At 34.5% G+C, this 16,850-nt stretch overlaps 2 protein-coding genes across 4 annotated transcripts; both read left to right on the top strand.

Moving 5' to 3' along the window:
* Positions 1-6,697: 6,697 nt before the first annotated feature.
* Positions 6,698-10,624, top strand: LOC18042308 (serine carboxypeptidase-like 7). Its single transcript, XM_006433591.2, has 14 exons — positions 6,698-6,998; positions 7,084-7,229; positions 7,316-7,392; positions 7,478-7,600; positions 7,698-7,800; positions 8,102-8,139; positions 8,349-8,450; positions 8,570-8,656; positions 8,835-8,996; positions 9,497-9,568; positions 9,646-9,764; positions 9,951-10,064; positions 10,183-10,228; positions 10,344-10,624. The coding sequence occupies exons 1-14, from the start codon at positions 6,865-6,867 to the stop codon at positions 10,425-10,427; spliced, it is 1,407 nt and encodes a 468-aa protein (XP_006433654.1). The 5' UTR covers positions 6,698-6,864; the 3' UTR covers positions 10,428-10,624.
* A 1,814-nt stretch (positions 10,625-12,438) lies between these two features.
* Positions 12,439-16,825, top strand: LOC18043014 (serine carboxypeptidase-like 17). 3 transcript variants are annotated; one of them, XM_024184149.1, is made up of 14 exons: positions 12,439-12,972; positions 13,057-13,202; positions 13,293-13,369; positions 13,454-13,576; positions 13,648-13,750; positions 14,127-14,164; positions 14,388-14,489; positions 14,608-14,694; positions 14,829-14,990; positions 15,639-15,710; positions 15,845-15,963; positions 16,160-16,273; positions 16,391-16,443; positions 16,560-16,825. In XM_024184149.1, the coding sequence occupies exons 1-14, from the start codon at positions 12,842-12,844 to the stop codon at positions 16,694-16,696; spliced, it is 1,464 nt and encodes a 487-aa protein (XP_024039917.1). In that variant the 5' UTR covers positions 12,439-12,841; the 3' UTR covers positions 16,697-16,825. The 3 variants fall into 3 exon arrangements, with proteins under 3 accessions (XP_024039917.1, XP_024039918.1, XP_006433653.1); XM_024184150.1 differs by having other exon boundaries at positions 14,572-14,694; positions 16,391-16,436; positions 16,560-16,824; XM_006433590.2 differs by having other exon boundaries at positions 12,443-12,972; positions 16,391-16,436; positions 16,560-16,820.
* Positions 16,826-16,850: the final 25 nt, after the last annotated feature.

Genomic DNA, 16,850 nt, shown 5'->3' with positions numbered 1-16,850 from the left:
AATTGACGTAATCATACACGAGCTTTATTGAATCTTATAATAGAACATAAATGTAAAATACAAAAAATATTAATTTACTAGATCAAAACTTTGATATTGGAGAGATGGTACAGTAGTTGTGGTTGTAATTTGATTGTAATGGTAATATGATATCTAATGACTTATATATTAGAGTTTATGGAAAAATAAAACATGATAATTATATATATATTAAAGTTATAATAGTTATTGGGAAAGGGATTCACGCAAGTAGTTGCAAATTAAATGGAAATAAAATTTTTTTCCTCTTTGTGTGTTTAAAACAGAATGTGTACCACAAATAAATAAGCAGAAAATAATATAACACAATCCAAAACAACAAACCAACCACAAGAGACAAATTTTCACGTGGAAAACCCAAAATAGGAAAAATCATGAGACTGTAATTCGATATAATCTTCTACTATATTAATGAGATTACAGGACAAATTATTCTTTAAATAATACCAGAGGCGAATAACATTAAGAGTCTCAATAATCTTAACTTATAATAACAATTTAATATATGTCTCTCTCAAACAAATGAACATTTCAAATAACAGCCAATGAGAGAATAAAATAAAAATCAAGACTAGTATAATTATATAAGGTGATCTTAAAAACTTACCCTTAAAATTTGAGAGAAAACAAAGTTAAAATCGCTTCTAATAGTCTAATTAAAAATTGAAATCCTAACCCGCAAATTTAATATCACGTCACTGTTCTGTCTCATCTTTTCTTCACTTGTCTTTTGTAATTATGTTGTCTACGGCTGCAGCTTTCACTTGCTTTTATAATATATTCTTTTGGTTAATTTAATTCAAGTCCAAAGTCTAATAATAATTAAACATCAAGCAAGAGTTTTGGACTATGGGCTTTTGGGCCCCAAAATGAAATGGACCCAACAAATTTCTCCCTCCAAATCATATGGGGGGCACCACCAAGCCTGCTTTTTGCACACAACTTTTCAACTTCACATTGAGCAACGACTTTGTCATTATATTTGACCAATTTTATGTTGTGTAAATCTTTTTAAGCTGTAACAAATATATCTCGTATCTAATGATACCTCATAAGGGTGGGCATTTTACCCAACCCGACCCGATCCGACCCGACCCGACTCGATAAATTTCAGGTTCGGGTCGGATCGGGTCGGGATCGAAACCCGATCGGTTTGAAATTTACAAACCCGATCGGGTTGTGATCGGTTCGGGTCAAACCCGACCCGATCCGAATACCCGATCGGGTTCTTAAAAAAAAAAAAACGTATTGACCCGAATTGACCTGATTTCAACCAACCCGAACTGACCCGTATTAACCCGAATTGACCCGAACTAACCCAAATTGACCCGAACTCAATTCTACCCATTTTAAATCCAACCCGATCCAACCCGAACATAACCCGAATTAATGACCCGACCCGAACCGACCCGAATATAGTTCGGGTCGGTTCGGGTCGGGTCATTAATTCGGGTTATGTTCGGATTGTTCCTTGTCTAACCCGAACAACTCGAAACCCAATCGGGTTGACCCGAACCCGACCCGAACCCGATTTTGCCCACCCCTAATACCTCACATCAATATGTCTGGAATTTGAATGGTATGTCGAATTCTTTGTAAAGTGAATGACACTCTAATTATTGCAGTACACAATATAGATATCTTATTTCACACCTATCTCTTGTAGGAAATTTCTTATCCACAAGGCTTCTTTGCAACCTTCAGTAATTGTAATATACTTTGCTTCAGTAGTGGACAAAGCAACACATTGTTAAAGTCTGGACTAACGTGAGACTACTCTCCTGACAAATGTGAGCAAATATCCTAATAAAGATTTTCTAGAATCAATATTTCCTGCCATAGACACATCCGTGTACACTTGTAACATAAGTTTGTTACCATCAAAATATAAACATGCCCTAGAAGTGTTTTTGAGATATCTAAGAATCTACTTCACTATTTTCTAGTGTTCTTTGCCCGGATTGGAGAGAAACCGATTGACTATACTAACTGCATGAGCAATTTTTTGTCTTGTACAAACCATGACATACATCAAACTCTCAACTGCTAAAGTACAAGGAACTCCTCTCATCTCTTACTTTTCTTTCTCACTTGTAGGATAATGTTCGGAGCTAAGCTTAAAATGGCCTGCAAGTGGAGAACAAATAAATTTTGCCTTGCTTGTGTTGAATTTTTCAAGAATCCTTTCAATATATGCTTCTTCAAATAACCATAATTTTACAAATTTTCTATCACTGAAAATCTTCATCCCAAGAATTTGTTTTGTTAGTCCCAAGTCTTTCATTACAAAAGACTTGCTAAGTTCTTTCTTCAGACTATCAATCTTACTAGTATCCTGGCCAACAATCGACATGTCATCGACCTAAAGCAAAAACATAATAAAATCATCATCACCAAACCTCTTCACAAAATACAATGGTCATACATATTCTTGTTGAAACCATGATTCTTTATACAATAATTAAACTTCTTGTACCACTATCTTGGTGCCTGTTTTAGCTCATATATATTTTTCTTTAACTTACATACAAGTTCTTCTTTGCCTTTGACACTGAACTATATTGTTTCATATATATTTCTTCTTTTAAGTCACCTGGAAAGAAAGTTGTCGTTACATTAAGTTGTTTAATCTCCAAATTTAAGCTAACTGTTAATCCCGAAACAACTTAAATAACATACATCTTAACCATATGAGAAAATATTTTTTTTAAATCAACACATTTCTTCTGACTGAAACCCTTAATAACAAATCTAATTTTGCACTGCTATTGTGAGTTATTTTCAGTCTTCAACTTGTAAACAAATTTGTTCTTTAGTATTATGTTTTCTTTAGGAAGCTTTACTAAGTTATAAGTGTAGTTTTCATTTAAGGATTTCATCTCCCCTTGCATGGCTTTAACCTACTCATTTTTATGCTTGTGAGACATAACATCTTCAAACATTCTAGCTCTCTTTCATCTGTAAGCATCACATACTCATATAGATGATATCTAATGAAAGGTTGTCATTCTCTAATAGATATTCTCAATTTTGGCTTAACTGGTGGTGCAAGTAATTCTAGAGGTGCTTGCTCAATTGGTTCTATTGGACCATTATCATTATCTTCTCCAGCTCCCTTACAGTCATCATGAACTCCAATTGGAGAAACTGAAGTTAGGATAATAAGAATCTTTAAAAATGACCAAGGCTCACCACTCTTTTCTATATCACCAATTATCTGATTTTCAAGAAACACAATATCTATACTTCTGATAAATTTTATTACCACTGGATCACATAACCTGTACCCAAATTCTTCATATCCATAGCTTAAGAAATGCATTTCTTGGCTTTATCATCAAGCTTCGATCTTTCATCTTTAAGGATTTGAACATATGCTCTGCAACCAAACACTCTCAAATATTTATAAAAAAAAAAAAATTTCTTGTCCAAACTCTCTTAGGTACAACGCCATCTAATAGAGCTGAAAAGGAAAGGTTAATCAAATCAATTATAATACGCATAACCTTTGCCCAAAAATATTTAGGAAGCTTGGCATCAGAAAATATACGTCTGATCCTTTCTTCAATTGTTCTGTTCATCCTTTTTGTAACACCATTTTGATGTATGATTTTTGGTATAGTCTTCGCAAGTCTGATTCCATGGAGTCTGCAATACTACTAAAATGACCCTTTGTGCTCACTACCATTGTCTGCCCTAACACATTTTAGTTTTCTTCATGTCTTTCTCTCAATATAAACATGGAAGAACTTAAACGTATTAAGCATATGGTCTTTAAATTTTATAACAAAAGTCCACATTTTTCTAGAACAGTCATCAATAAAAGTCACAAATAAAGTGCACCTCCTATTGATCTATTTTGTATCATGCAAATATCAATGTGAATCAAATCAAGAATTTGTGAATTTGTAGATAAAGAAAGCTTTTAAAAGTTACTCTGTGTGTCTTTCCAACTAAGCAATAAATATAAGTCTTGATGGACATACTTGTGAAACTAGGTAAAAATCATTTTCTAGCAAAAGTTTCTAACCATTTCTCACCAATGTGACCAAGCTTTTTATGTTATATTTCAATGTCAGAATCTTTTACAGCTACATTCATGTCTTCTTTCTTGATCTTGACTTTTATCATATAAAGAGTGTTTACTTATCTAACATTAGGGAACTTTTGACGAGCTTTCATTTTCCTTCATCAAATTGGTTAGTATAACCATCATCATCAAACTTGCCTGTACAAATCAAATTAAGACGAATATCTAGTACATGTCTGACATATTTAAGTAATAACTTACAACCAATGTTGGTTTCGAAGTAAATATTCTATATGCCTACAATCTTGGATGCCCCCTCAGTTCCCATCCGAACATAGCCATAATCACCATTAACATATGATGTAAAGTAATTGTAATGTGCAGTAACATGAAACAAAGCACTTGTACCAATAATCTAATCACTAGTATGGTAAGTGAGATTTACATAACTCTCATAATAAACAATACTCATATCACCATCAACTATGGCTACAATGTTATCTTCATCATTTTTCTGAGCATCACTTTTTTCTTTTGCATGTTCTCTTTTCCACAATCTATACTCCCTTTTAACGTGACTCATTTTCTGAAAATGAAAGCACTTCATGTTTCTCCTTTAGGACTTAGATCTTTCTATGGGGTTATGATTGTTCTGTTGGCGGAAATTTGTGCTTCGCCTTCTCCCCCACATTTCTTTCTTTTCTGAAACAAGTGCAACTAACTTAGAGAAAACTGCTTCAATAGTATTTCTTTTAGATTCTTCATTCTGTAGTATATCTGTAACCATATCCAAGGTTAATTTCATGTTTGGTGCTGAATTATTCACTGAAACCACTAATGTCTTCTAACTATTACGAAAAGAATTAAGTAACAACAATGCTTGTAACTCATCATCTAAAATAGTTTTCATAGTAGTCAACTAATCAACTAAGACCTAAAACTCACTAATGTGTTTAATTATATTGCGCCCCTCCTTGTATTTCAAGTCTATGATCTAATAGTACCAACGACCTTCTGGTTTAATTGAGCTTGTTTTTTTATTATCTAAATCGGTGGGTCTAACTTCTTTGCCCTTAATGGGTTCATATAAGTCTTTCATGCACAACAAATCTTACGTTTTAGACTTCCAAATGCCATAATTTCACGACTTTAATTTAATCTGCATGCTGAAAACTCCTCTATCTCAACTACACAAATAAAAATAAAACACAAAACCTGACGCTTTAATACCACTTTGTTGGGAAATGGATTCACATAAACAACTATAAATTAAATAGAAATAAAACACTTTCTCTTTTTGTGTGATTAAAATAAAATGTGTACCACACATAAATAGGCAGAAAATAATCTAACACAATCCAAAATAATAAAAACCAACCAAAAGAGACATAAATTTTTACATGAAAAACTTAAGAATATTTGTCTCTCTCAAACAAATAGATATCTTAAATAATAACTAACGAGAGTGTAAAATAAAAATCAAAACTAATAAAATTATAGACAACAACGCGAGAAATTTATCTTTTAAATTTGAGAGAAAATAAAATTAAAATCATCTTTCGATCGTCCAATTAAATATTAAAATACTAGCCACTAAATTTAATATCACGCTACTGTTCTCTCTCGTCTTTTCTTCACTAGTCTTTTTGTGATTATGTTGTCTAGGCTGTCGTTTTCACTTGCTTTTATAATATATTCTTTTAGTTAATTTCATTCAAATCCAAAGTCTAATAATAATTATACATCAAGCAAGAATTTTGGACTATGGGCTTTTAGGCCCTTAAATGAGATGGACCCAACAATAGTAACTTTAAAAAGGTATAGTAATTTATTTAATAAACTACTTATGAAAAGTAATTCTTTAACAAGTTTAAAAACTACTATCCAAATAGATAAAATTATAAAATAAATAATTTTTATAAAATTTATCAAACACTATTTTTATTACAAATTATAAAATATACAAATTATTAAATTTTAACCTCAATTTTAAATGGACCCTTTATCTCAAATTTTTTTATCTATCATGTTAGCTTCTCAATACAGCATCCACACAATGACACAATCTCATCATACTCTGTTAGAGCAATTTCGCCTTAAAGATTTACTGTGAGGTCCGCCCGTAAAAGCGAGAAGAGGCGACGAGTCAATCGATGCATCAACAAGACAGCCGTGGCCGTTGTTGCCTCACTAAAAGTATTACAGAATCATTTTAGTAAGTTCTTTCCCCAACACACGCATAAAGCATATATGGATTCCATGTACAAATCCATGGTAAGAAATGTCGGCACGTGTGAAATTGCCATCATGCAATCATTCTACTTCGTGTATCTTCTTTTACGTCATTTTGAACGGAGACATCCAACGTTTAACAATCAAAAAGGGCACCTTTCAATCTTTGCGGTGAAAACAAATTGGGTTTTGTCTCACTGAAAGCTGAGTAGGTCAAATGCGTCATGCGATAACGATAGATAGACTTTTTGGACTACAGTACATCCATGATTATCGCTTCAAGACATCTCATAGATCCAACCAAAAAAGGGTAACTGGAGGTGGGCCCACGTGGACCAGTCACCCTTTTTATACGGGATGTACGCTACGGAAGACCATAAATTACCCTGTGCAAAAGAAGAAATTTCTCACTTCCTAACTTAATACGAAAAAAGTCAACCCACCGTTTAGTTTCTAATTGTTGTTATCCAATCCAGTAAAACTGAAGATTGTTCGCTAGTTGTTTCTCAAAGAAACTGGTTGGTTAAGACTTAAGAGGCTGGAAAAGCCGAAAACAAACGCCAATGGACAAGCTTTGTTTTCCTCTTCTTCTTCTTCTTCTTCTTGTACAGCTTTGCATGCAGCTTGCAGCTTCTTACTCAACTGTTAAATTTCTTCCGGGATTCCAGGGCCCCCTCCCCTTTGAACTTGAAACTGGGTTAGTTCATAATATGATAGCTGGTAGCTTTAATGATCAATTAGTGTTTATTCTGAATTTATACATATGATATTATTTTCAACAGGTATGTAGGAGTAGGTGAGTCGGGGGACGCACAGCTCTTCTATTACTTTGTGAAGTCGGAGAAAAATCCAAGAGAGGACCCTCTCTTGCTTTGGCTTACTGGTGGCCCTGGCTGCTCTGCCTTCTCAGGTCTTGCTTATGAAATTGGTAAGTGATTGAATACCATCTCACATATTTCAGTTGTTTGCTTAAAAAGAGAGCAGAATATCTCATGACTGCGGCTTGTTTTGTAGGTCCAATAAATTTCAACGTAGTGGAGTACAACGGGAGCTTGCCTACTTTGCACTTGAATCCCTACTCATGGACAAAGGTGATGACTATGATTTGTACCAGATTGATAATATCAAGATGAGGTAGTGATTTCTGTAATTTTAACCTTGGTGATTAATTTTCAGGAAGCCAGCATATTATTTGTGGATTCGCCTGTTGGCACTGGATATTCCTACGCAAAAACCCCACTTGCCTCTCAAGCCGGTGACTTCAAACAAGTTCAGCAGGTTGACCAATTTCTTCGAAAGGTATACTTCTCAACTAATACATTTTTGTGCAATATCAAGTTAAAAAGTCTTATTTGAGGAGCATATATTGTTTCTGATTCAATGTTGAATCTTATAGTGGCTATTGGATCACCCTGAGCTCCTCTCAAATCCAGTCTACATTGGAGGGGATTCATACTCTGGCCTCGTTGTCCCAGCACTTGTGCAACAGATCTCAAATGGTACGGCAATAGTGGTTGTTTAATATAGTTTACTTCAAATGCAAATCTTTAAATGCGATATCAATATTAGGACTCTTTGTTATCGATACTCTGGCTTCGTGGGTATTAGATTTCTTGACCCTTCCACAATTGTACCTTGTAAGGCAGGGCTGAAGAGCTCCACTAATTTTTTATGTACTTCACAAATGACTGCAAAAATGTGAAACATTTTACTGCATCTGTAGTGGCATAAAAAGTTTTAAGGCGCATTACTTCTTTATTCATTTCCTTTCTTCATAGTCATTTGATTATGGTCATGCAGAAAATGAAGAGGATATCAAACCACTAATAAATCTCCAGGTATGTAATCTGCTTCCTTCTTTTAGGAACATAACCAACACTTACTGTTTGGGTTGGATTAAAATCAGGGAAAATTTATGGAGCTTAATAGACATCTGAAAATGGTTCAATCATGTGCATAATAAAAGAACCAGAGGACAAATAATGAAGAACTATTGTCATTCTTTCAATTTGCTGCTAATCGGGTAATGATTCTGATATTGTTTCAGGGATATATACTAGGGAATGCCGCAACAGAGCCGACTGTAGAAGAGAACTCAAAAATCCCTTTTGCTCATGGAATGGGGCTTATTTCAAATGAACTCTATGAGGTAACTCAATCTTCCATATCAGTTCCCCAATTAAATGTCATAAGTGAGAAAAGAGAGGAGGCAAAGTATGAAATAACCAGAATATGGGAGTGTAATTAGTCCAAATATCTCTTTTGCAGTCATTGAAGATGGGTTGTGGAGGGGAGTATGTAAATGTAGATCCCAAAAATGAAGTTTGTTTGAATGATATTCAGGCTTTCTCTAAGGTAAGCTATGTGCTTGTTAGTTCCTGCAGTTAAAATGATAATGTACAAAAAGAGTGCCACTGTGTATATTTATTGAACCTTTCAGCTTTTTGTCATCATTTATAGTTATTATTATTTGATATTGTTGGGCTATGCATTTCATCTAATTTGTTATGTGCTTAACTATTGGCATATTCAGCTGACTTCGGAAATTGAAGGTGCGCATATTTTGGAACCCCGTTGTCCATTTTCCTCTCCAAAACCAAGAGAGTCATCTCGTAAAAGAAGATCTCTCAACGTCAATGAGCAATCTCAAGAGTTCCTTGTTCCTGAACCGCCACTACCTACAATAGGCTGTCGAGTATCCCCTAATTCTCTTCCTGCTAATAGGCTTGGAACGTTTACATAAATATAAACTTGTTGCAGAGAGAATATGTGGATTTTGGCTTAATAACAACTATTAACCTCGGCCGATTCAAAGACTTTGACATTGATTTACTCCATTAACTACCTTTTTTTGAAAATAATTGAACTTCATTCTTTCGTTAACTAGGCGTTAGAGGGTGCTTTTGGAAACGTTTTTGTGACAATCAAGTTTGAGTACAAGAATTCTGAAATTCACTGATAAGTGTTCTTTAAGAAAGTGCTCCAGTGATTTTTCTGATCCAAAACAATTGCTTTTATTATCTAAAATACAATGGTTTCAAAGTAGAACCACAGATGTGGCATTTTGGGATGTGAGTGATCTCATATTTTACAGAATCAAAAGCACTCTATATACTGTAAATGCTCTTGAATAGCACAACAAATGGATTAGATTCTACTGAAACTGTGTTATGGAAACTATTTTTTCTCCTGCAGACTTACGGATATTTGCTCTCTTACTATTGGAATAATGACTATAATGTTCGTAAAGCACTTCGTATAAGACTGGTATGAGATCAATACCTGAAATAAAAGATTAAACCAGTAACCGTGAGAAAATCAAGCATGACTTGCACTGTGCACAGGGAAGCAAAGGGGAATGGCAGCGGTGCAATTTTGGTTTGCCTTATGCACGTGAAATTCACAGCAGTTTTTCATATCATGTAAGCCTCAGTACTAAAGGCTACCGCTCTTTGATTTATAGGTAAGATCAGTCCCATTCATGCATTGAGGTTTTTTTATATTTTAAACCCTTCCCTAGCAGAAAATATCTAAGAGGATTTACCAGTTGAACAAACTAGCACCAACCATGGGTGCTTGAAGTTTTGTTTATCTTAATGTTACTAAAATTCGATTAGTTTTTTCTCCTTTCTTTTTTACTGTGTAACAGCGGCGATCATGACATGATGGTACCATTCCTAGGAACAGAAGCTTGGATAAAATCCCTCAATTACTCCATTGCTGATGACTGGAGGCCATGGATCCTCCACAGCCAAGTAGCAGGGTAAGCCCTGAAAATATTTTGGGGTGTTCATTTTTTCTTATAAAATGTATGGTTTTATTCTTAAGATTGAGCATATTAAAGAAGCTAGACTGAAGATATTTGGTATTTGGCTGTATAGATATACGAGGACTTACTCCAACCGAATGACATATGCCACCGTAAAGGCAAGAAATTTCCGTAACCTTTGCTGCCTCTTATGATTTTTACAGCAACGACATAATCATATTAACTAGAGAAAAACTAATTTTCTCAAGTGTTATTGTTTGGATTATTTTGCAGGGAGGAGGGCACACTGCTCCCGAGTACAGGCCTGCAGAATGTTATGCTATGTTTCAAAGATGGATAAATCATGATCCGTTGTAGTTGCCTACAATTTCTAGCTATTATCTGGTCTAAAGTACTCTGTATCAGTAAGTACTCTGTATCAGTAAGTATGTTATGCTTCTTCATGTCAGGTATCAATTTTGATAATAAACAGAAATTCCAAACTAGAAAAAATAATGTTCATACTATTTCAAAGCTATTTCACCAAATGAAAGTAGTCAATTTATGTTCTGAAACATTAGAAATAGTCTTATCATTCAAGCATCTGCATGCTGGACAATCAAGCTGAAATGGCTTGCATGTACACAAACACCGTAAGTTTGGTCCTGACAAGAATCCTTGGGGTGGAAACCATTCTATAACAGCCCCCCCTTCTGGTCTAGTTAATTTAATTACTTGGCACAAAAGTATTTAGGAGACAAAACAACAGTTTGTTTACAAAGCCAGAAGAATGCGGATTTGTAAAACACAAATTGAGCTGATTTGGCAACGCTGCCTAATCAACCATAATGAAATCTTGCTCTTCAGAGCAAAGGAAAGCAATGCTAAGGTTAGCGTACTTGGAAGTTTTGTAGGGTGCCTCCTGTAACTCTCCATTAACGCTGCAATGAAGACATAAAAAAGAGAACAAAATGATGGGAGGATCCTTTCACGTATGATACACTGTAGGTGTCACTTATCTAATCTTGCATTGCATGGTTCTAAAGTATGTCTTGCTTTTCTTCTCTTCTTTCCTTTTGATATCTAGATCTTGATAATATTCAGCTCCTCTCCTGACCATGGAGCGGTTATTGATTCCTCTGAAGTATATGTTGAGGAAATGCGTAGGTAAATGATCCCTGATAAAACCAAGAAGGCCAATGAATAAATACACTAAGAAAAGTGCTGGGGCCGTTGGTGCCTCGCAAAAATTTCTGTAGAATCATTTAACAATGTTTTTTGATCCAAAATTCACATGTATTCCATGTACAAATCCCTGGTTTCAAATGTTGGAGAGCGTGATGTGAAGTTGCCATCATCAAATTATTTTCCTCTCTGCATCGTCTTTCCAGCCTTTTGGCTGGGTAGATAGTAGATAATGATTGTATGCCAAATGGTCGTGGATATATTACTGGGAAAATTTAGTCTTAAAGTTTCAGTTCGAGTTGGATATTGGCACCCATCAAACGTGCTTGTGAAACCCATTTTTTAAAATGACCTCTATTTAATTGGGTAAGAATAAATTTCTCCCCGATTAATATGGGTGAAATAAATATCACACTAATAATAGATGAGAAAAAATATTCAAACTATACATAACACATAAGAGTAGTCCCAATATATATATATTTTTTATTACAGATAACAATAGAACTTTCATGGTAACATATGTGCATTCGAAAAAATAACATTTATTTAATTGCTTAATTAACCTTCCAAATATTTGTGTCAACAAAATCTTATTAAATCTCATCACTCTCTACAAAACTGCTGAAATTCAAATTTGTAATTGAAATTATTTAAATACAGTTTGAGTAGGTTTGACACCCCTCAAAATCCCTTACAAAATTCATTTTTAATTGAAATTATTGCAATAATGATAGATAAATTGATTCATTTCTTGTTTTGGATGACAATTGCATCAAATATTTAAATAAAATATTTTTTAATAAACTTTTTATATTCACCCCATTTCATATTTATATTTTATTTTGAATTTTAATTAAAGATATTCTTGAAAAGATTATACGAGTTTAGGGTTGTGGAGTTATAAATTATTCGTATAAAATAATTTAAAATTTTAGGTTCTATATCTTTTATAAATAAAAATTAAAAAATATTATTTTTTAAGAATAATTTTTTATGAGAAAATAATTAATTTTAATATATGAATGTAAATTAAAAAAATAAAAAATAAAATCTCGAAGAAGTGTTATAAAGATTTCTGGTGTTAACGGCTCGACTCACAGTAACCTCTTACCAGTTTGAAAGGTGACATCAAACGCTGAACAATCTAACAATGGAAACTTTCTTTCTTTGCCATGAGAACGAAAGTTGAGTGGGGCCGAACACGTCAGGCGATGAAATTGATAGATAGATATATAGACCTGCCGCAACAAATATGCATGATGACGCTGCAGGCATCTCAGAGATATCGCTGCAGACATCTCACAGAAGCCAAAATGATGAAGCAATCAATAAAATATATTATTATTTTTGAAGAAATTTCTCACTTTTTGACTTAATACGAAAATGATTAAAAAATTAATTTGGTAAAATTAGTGGTGATACAGCTAAACAAGTCTATTTGGTAATGTCTGTAATTCGTCCATTCTCACCATCAACCAACCACTTAGAGACTGATTGTTATCTAATCCTTTGCAGCGCCATCTAATGAAATTGGAGATTGTTTGACTAGTTTTGTTTCTGAAAAAAAAAACTGTCAGTTAGAAGCTAGGAAAGGACAAATTCAAATGGCCAAGCTCTGTTTTTCTCTTCTTCTTCTTTTGCAGTTACAGCTTTGCATGCAGCTTATAGATTCTCGCTCAACAGCCAAGTTTCTTCCAGGATTCCAGGGGCCCCTCCCCTTTGAACTTGAAACTGGGTTCGTTCGTAATATGCGTGATAGCAAATAGCACCAGTGATCAGTTAACATTTATTCTGAATTTATACGTATTTATTTGATCAGGTATGTAGGTGTAGGCGAGTCAGAGGATGCACAGCTCTTCTATTACTTTGTTAAGTCGGAAAAAAATCCAAAAGAGGACCCTCTCTTGCTTTGGCTTACTGGTGGCCCAGGCTGCTCTGCCTTCTCAGCTCTTGTTTATGAAATTGGTAAATACTCAGATGCCATCATACATTCTTTCAGTTGTTTGCTTAAAAAAGTTTTGGAGCATTTGTCGTGATTGGCCGGTTGGTTGCTAGGTCCAATAAATTTCAATATACTGGAGTACAATGGGAGCTTGCCTACTCTGCACTTAAATCCCTACTCCTGGACAAAGGTGACAACTGTGTTTTGTATCAGGTTTTGGTAGTATATTAGACGATCTATTTCTGTAATTTGGATGTTTTTGATTAATTTTCAGGAAGCCAGCATCTTGTTTGTGGATTCGCCTGTCGGCACTGGATTTTCCTACGTAAGAACCCCACTTGCCTCTCAAACTGGTGACTTTAAACAGGTTCACCAGGTTGACCAATTTCTTAGAAAGGTATACTTCTCAACTAATACACTTTTTTTAAGGACCATTTACTGTTTCTGATTCCATGTTGGATCTTATAGTGGCTGATGGATCACCCTGAGTTCCTCTCAAATCCATTCTACGTTGGAGGGGATTCATACTCTGGCATCACAGTCCCCCCACTTGTTCAACAGATCTCAAATGGTATGGCAACAATGGTTGATTAATATGTTACCTAAAATGACAATGCGTACATGATAAAAATAGGAATCTGCTCTTTGTTATTTCATGGATATTAAATTTCTTGACCCTTTCACAATCGCAGATCATTAGTCAAGGTTGAAGGACTCCTCTAACTTTCTAAGTTTTATGCACTTCACATATTAATCCTTCTCTGTGTAGAATTGTGAGCCTCACTTTGCAGCACAAACCTATTTGCAACTCCAAGAGATTAAAACCATGAAGGAGGCTGCTGAAATTTGAAACATTTAGTGCCTCAATAGTGGCATATAAAGTTTAATTCATATTACTGTCCCTTTTTATTTCCTTACTTCATAGTCATTTGGTTATGGTCATGCAGAAAATGAAGAAGGTATCAAACCGCTGATAAATCTACAGGTTTGTGATTGGTCTCCTTTTATTAAAAACATAACTCATGCATACTGCTAAGGGTGTGAATCAGGATAAATTAAGGAGCTGAATAGACATCTGAAACAGAAAAAGATCCTAGAATGTGCATAATAAAAAATGAAAAAAACAATCCAGAGCACACTTACTGAAGAACTATTTTTCACTCTTTCAATTTGTTGCTAATCAAATAGTTGTTCTGATATTGTTTCAGGGATACATACTAGGGAACCCCAAAACAGACAAGATTGTGGATAAGAACTCACAAATCCCGTTTGCTCATGGAATGGGGCTTATTTCAAATGAACTCTACGAGGTAACTCAATTTTCCTCATCGACTACCCTATTGAAAGTCACAAATGAGAAGAGAGAAAGGGAAAATATGAAATAACCAGAAGTTTGGAGTGTCATTATTCCAAATAACTTTTTTGCAGTCACTGAAGATAACTTGTGGAGGGGACTATGCAAATATAGATCCCAGCAATGTAGATTGTTTGAATGATAATCAGGCTTTCTCTGAGGTAAGCTACCAACATAATATATTTATGGAACCTTTCAGTTTTTCATCCTCATCTATTGTTACTGTTGATCTTCAGTGTCTCATTGGCCTATTCTTCATCTATGCTGATATGTGCTTGACAATTGGCTTGTTCAGTTGATTTCAGGACTAGATCAAAATCATATATTGGAACCCCGTTGTCCTTTTTTCTCTCCAAAGCCACGAGATTCAAATGGTAAAAGGAGATCTCTTAATGACAATGAGAAATCTCAAGAGTTCCTTGATCCTGAACCGGCACTTCCTTCAATTGGCTGTCGAGTAACTCCTTATTCTCTTCCTTCTAAGTTTCAAATAGGCTTGGTACATACTTTTGATGAGATTAGATTTATGAATGTTTTGCAAAGAGACAATATGATTTTTTAATTCATAGCAACTATTAGCATGAGCCTCTTCAAAGAATCATATGTTGATTTGCCTCTTCAACTGCCTTTTTTAAGAGTGCCTATGGTTAAAATCACTGAACTTCATTTTTCTTTAGAGTAGGCATTATAAAGCAACTCTTGATACATGACATGGAGAAATATTATCGTATATGATTGATGAGATGTCCTTTAGCAGGGGGTGTGCTCAGAAATACTTTTGTTAAAGATGAAAAAAAGGATTTGAGTAAAAGCATCTTCTAAAACGCATTTACCAAGTGCCTTTTTTTTTTCTTTTTCTTTTTTTCCCTTTAAAGTGCTCCATTAATTTTCATTAAAAAAAAAACAAACAGCTTTTACTATCGAAATTACCGAGGCTACAAAGCAGAACCATACTGTATCTTTCTTGGTGTTTGAATAATCTCAACTTTTAACATAATTAAAAGCACACACAAATACACTCTAAATGGTCTTGAATACATAATACATAAAAAATTGATTAGATCCAATTGAAACTTTGTGTTACGTAAGCCTTTTTTCTCTGCAGTCTTTCGGATATATGCTCTCTCAAAATTGGGAGAATGACTATAATGTCCGTAAAGCACTACAGATAAGGCAGGTATGAGATCAATACTCCCCCCACCAAAAAAATTGGTTACAATTTACATTTATTACAATATAAAGTCTACGGAATCTAAATACATACATTTGGTATCAATACATGAAATCATGCATGACTCTTACTTAGCACAGGGAAGCAAAGGGAAATGGCAGCGGTGCAATTATGATTTACCTTATACAGAAGAAATTGGCAGCAGCTTTTCATATCATGTAAGCCTCAGTACTAAAGGCTATCGCTCTTTAATTTATAGGTAAGATCACTTACATTTATGCTTTAAGGTTTCTTGTTTTTTTACCAATATTAACCCTACCGCTGTCAAAATATACACCTCGGACCGTAGAGTATTTACCAGATGAACTGACCGGTTTGCACCAACTATCATCAGCTTCAAATACTTGATGTATACTAAAATTCATTTTTTTCCCCTCTGGTTTACTGTGTAACAGCGGGGATCATGACATGGTCGTACCATTCTTGGGAACAGAAGCTTGGATAAAAACTCTGAATTACTCCATTATTGATGACTGGAGGCCATGGATTCTCCACAGCCAAGTTGCAGGGTAAACCCTGATTTATTTCCGGGTGTTCATTTTGCTTATGAAATTTATAGTCGTATTCTTGATATTAAGCCTATTAAAGAAGCTCGACTGAGTATATTTTGATAACTGCCTGCACAGATTTACACGGACTTACTCCAATCGGATGACATATGCCAGTGTAAAGGCAAGAAGTATATGCAACTCTTGCTGCCTCTTAAGATTTTTTATTTTTAACAATAATGAAGTTATAATATTAACTAAACGAAATCTAATTTTCTAGTGATCTATTGTTTGGATTATTTTGTAGGGAGGAGGACACATCGCTCCCGAGTACAGGCCTGCAGAATGTTATGCTATGTTTCAAAGATGGATAAATCACGATCCATTGTAGTCACCTACAATCTCTGTATCAATGTTCATAATAAACAGAACTTCCATAAATGACACATTCATAATAACAAGCCTTTAACAAAGGGGAAAAAAACGAAACCGAATAGTCAATTTCTGTTCTGAAAACATAGAAATAGTCATTCGAGCACCTACATACTACTACTATGCCATTAACTATTATGAAGATGCTCAATAAAGATGCATGCGA

This window comes from Citrus clementina, unplaced genomic scaffold (assembly GCF_000493195.1).
Source record: "Citrus clementina cultivar Clemenules unplaced genomic scaffold, Citrus_clementina_v1.0 scaffold_5, whole genome shotgun sequence".
Lineage (NCBI taxonomy): Eukaryota > Viridiplantae > Streptophyta > Magnoliopsida > Sapindales > Rutaceae > Citrus > Citrus x clementina.
Note: the sequence above shows the minus strand (reverse complement) of the source record. Positions and strands in the feature narration are given on the sequence as shown.

What these genes read in the sequence shown, in the direction of transcription:
- LOC18042308 (XM_006433591.2), top strand. Translation starts at nt 6,865, where the DNA reads ATGGACAAGCTTTGTTTTCCTCTTCTTCTTCTTCTTCTTCTTGTACAG. An exon ending in AACCACTAATAAATCTCCAG is followed by an intron (nt 8,140 to 8,348) that starts GTATGTAATCTG and finishes ATATTGTTTCAG; the next exon opens with GGATATATACTAGGGAATGC. An exon ending in TACCGCTCTTTGATTTATAG is followed by an intron (nt 9,765 to 9,950) that starts GTAAGATCAGTC and finishes ACTGTGTAACAG; the next exon opens with CGGCGATCATGACATGATGG.
- LOC18043014 (XM_024184149.1), top strand. Translation starts at nt 12,842, where the DNA reads ATGGCCAAGCTCTGTTTTTCTCTTCTTCTTCTTTTGCAGTTACAGCTT. An exon ending in AACCGCTGATAAATCTACAG is followed by an intron (nt 14,165 to 14,387) that starts GTTTGTGATTGG and finishes ATATTGTTTCAG; the next exon opens with GGATACATACTAGGGAACCC. An exon ending in TTCCTTCAATTGGCTGTCGA is followed by an intron (nt 14,991 to 15,638) that starts GTAACTCCTTAT and finishes TTTTCTCTGCAG; the next exon opens with TCTTTCGGATATATGCTCTC.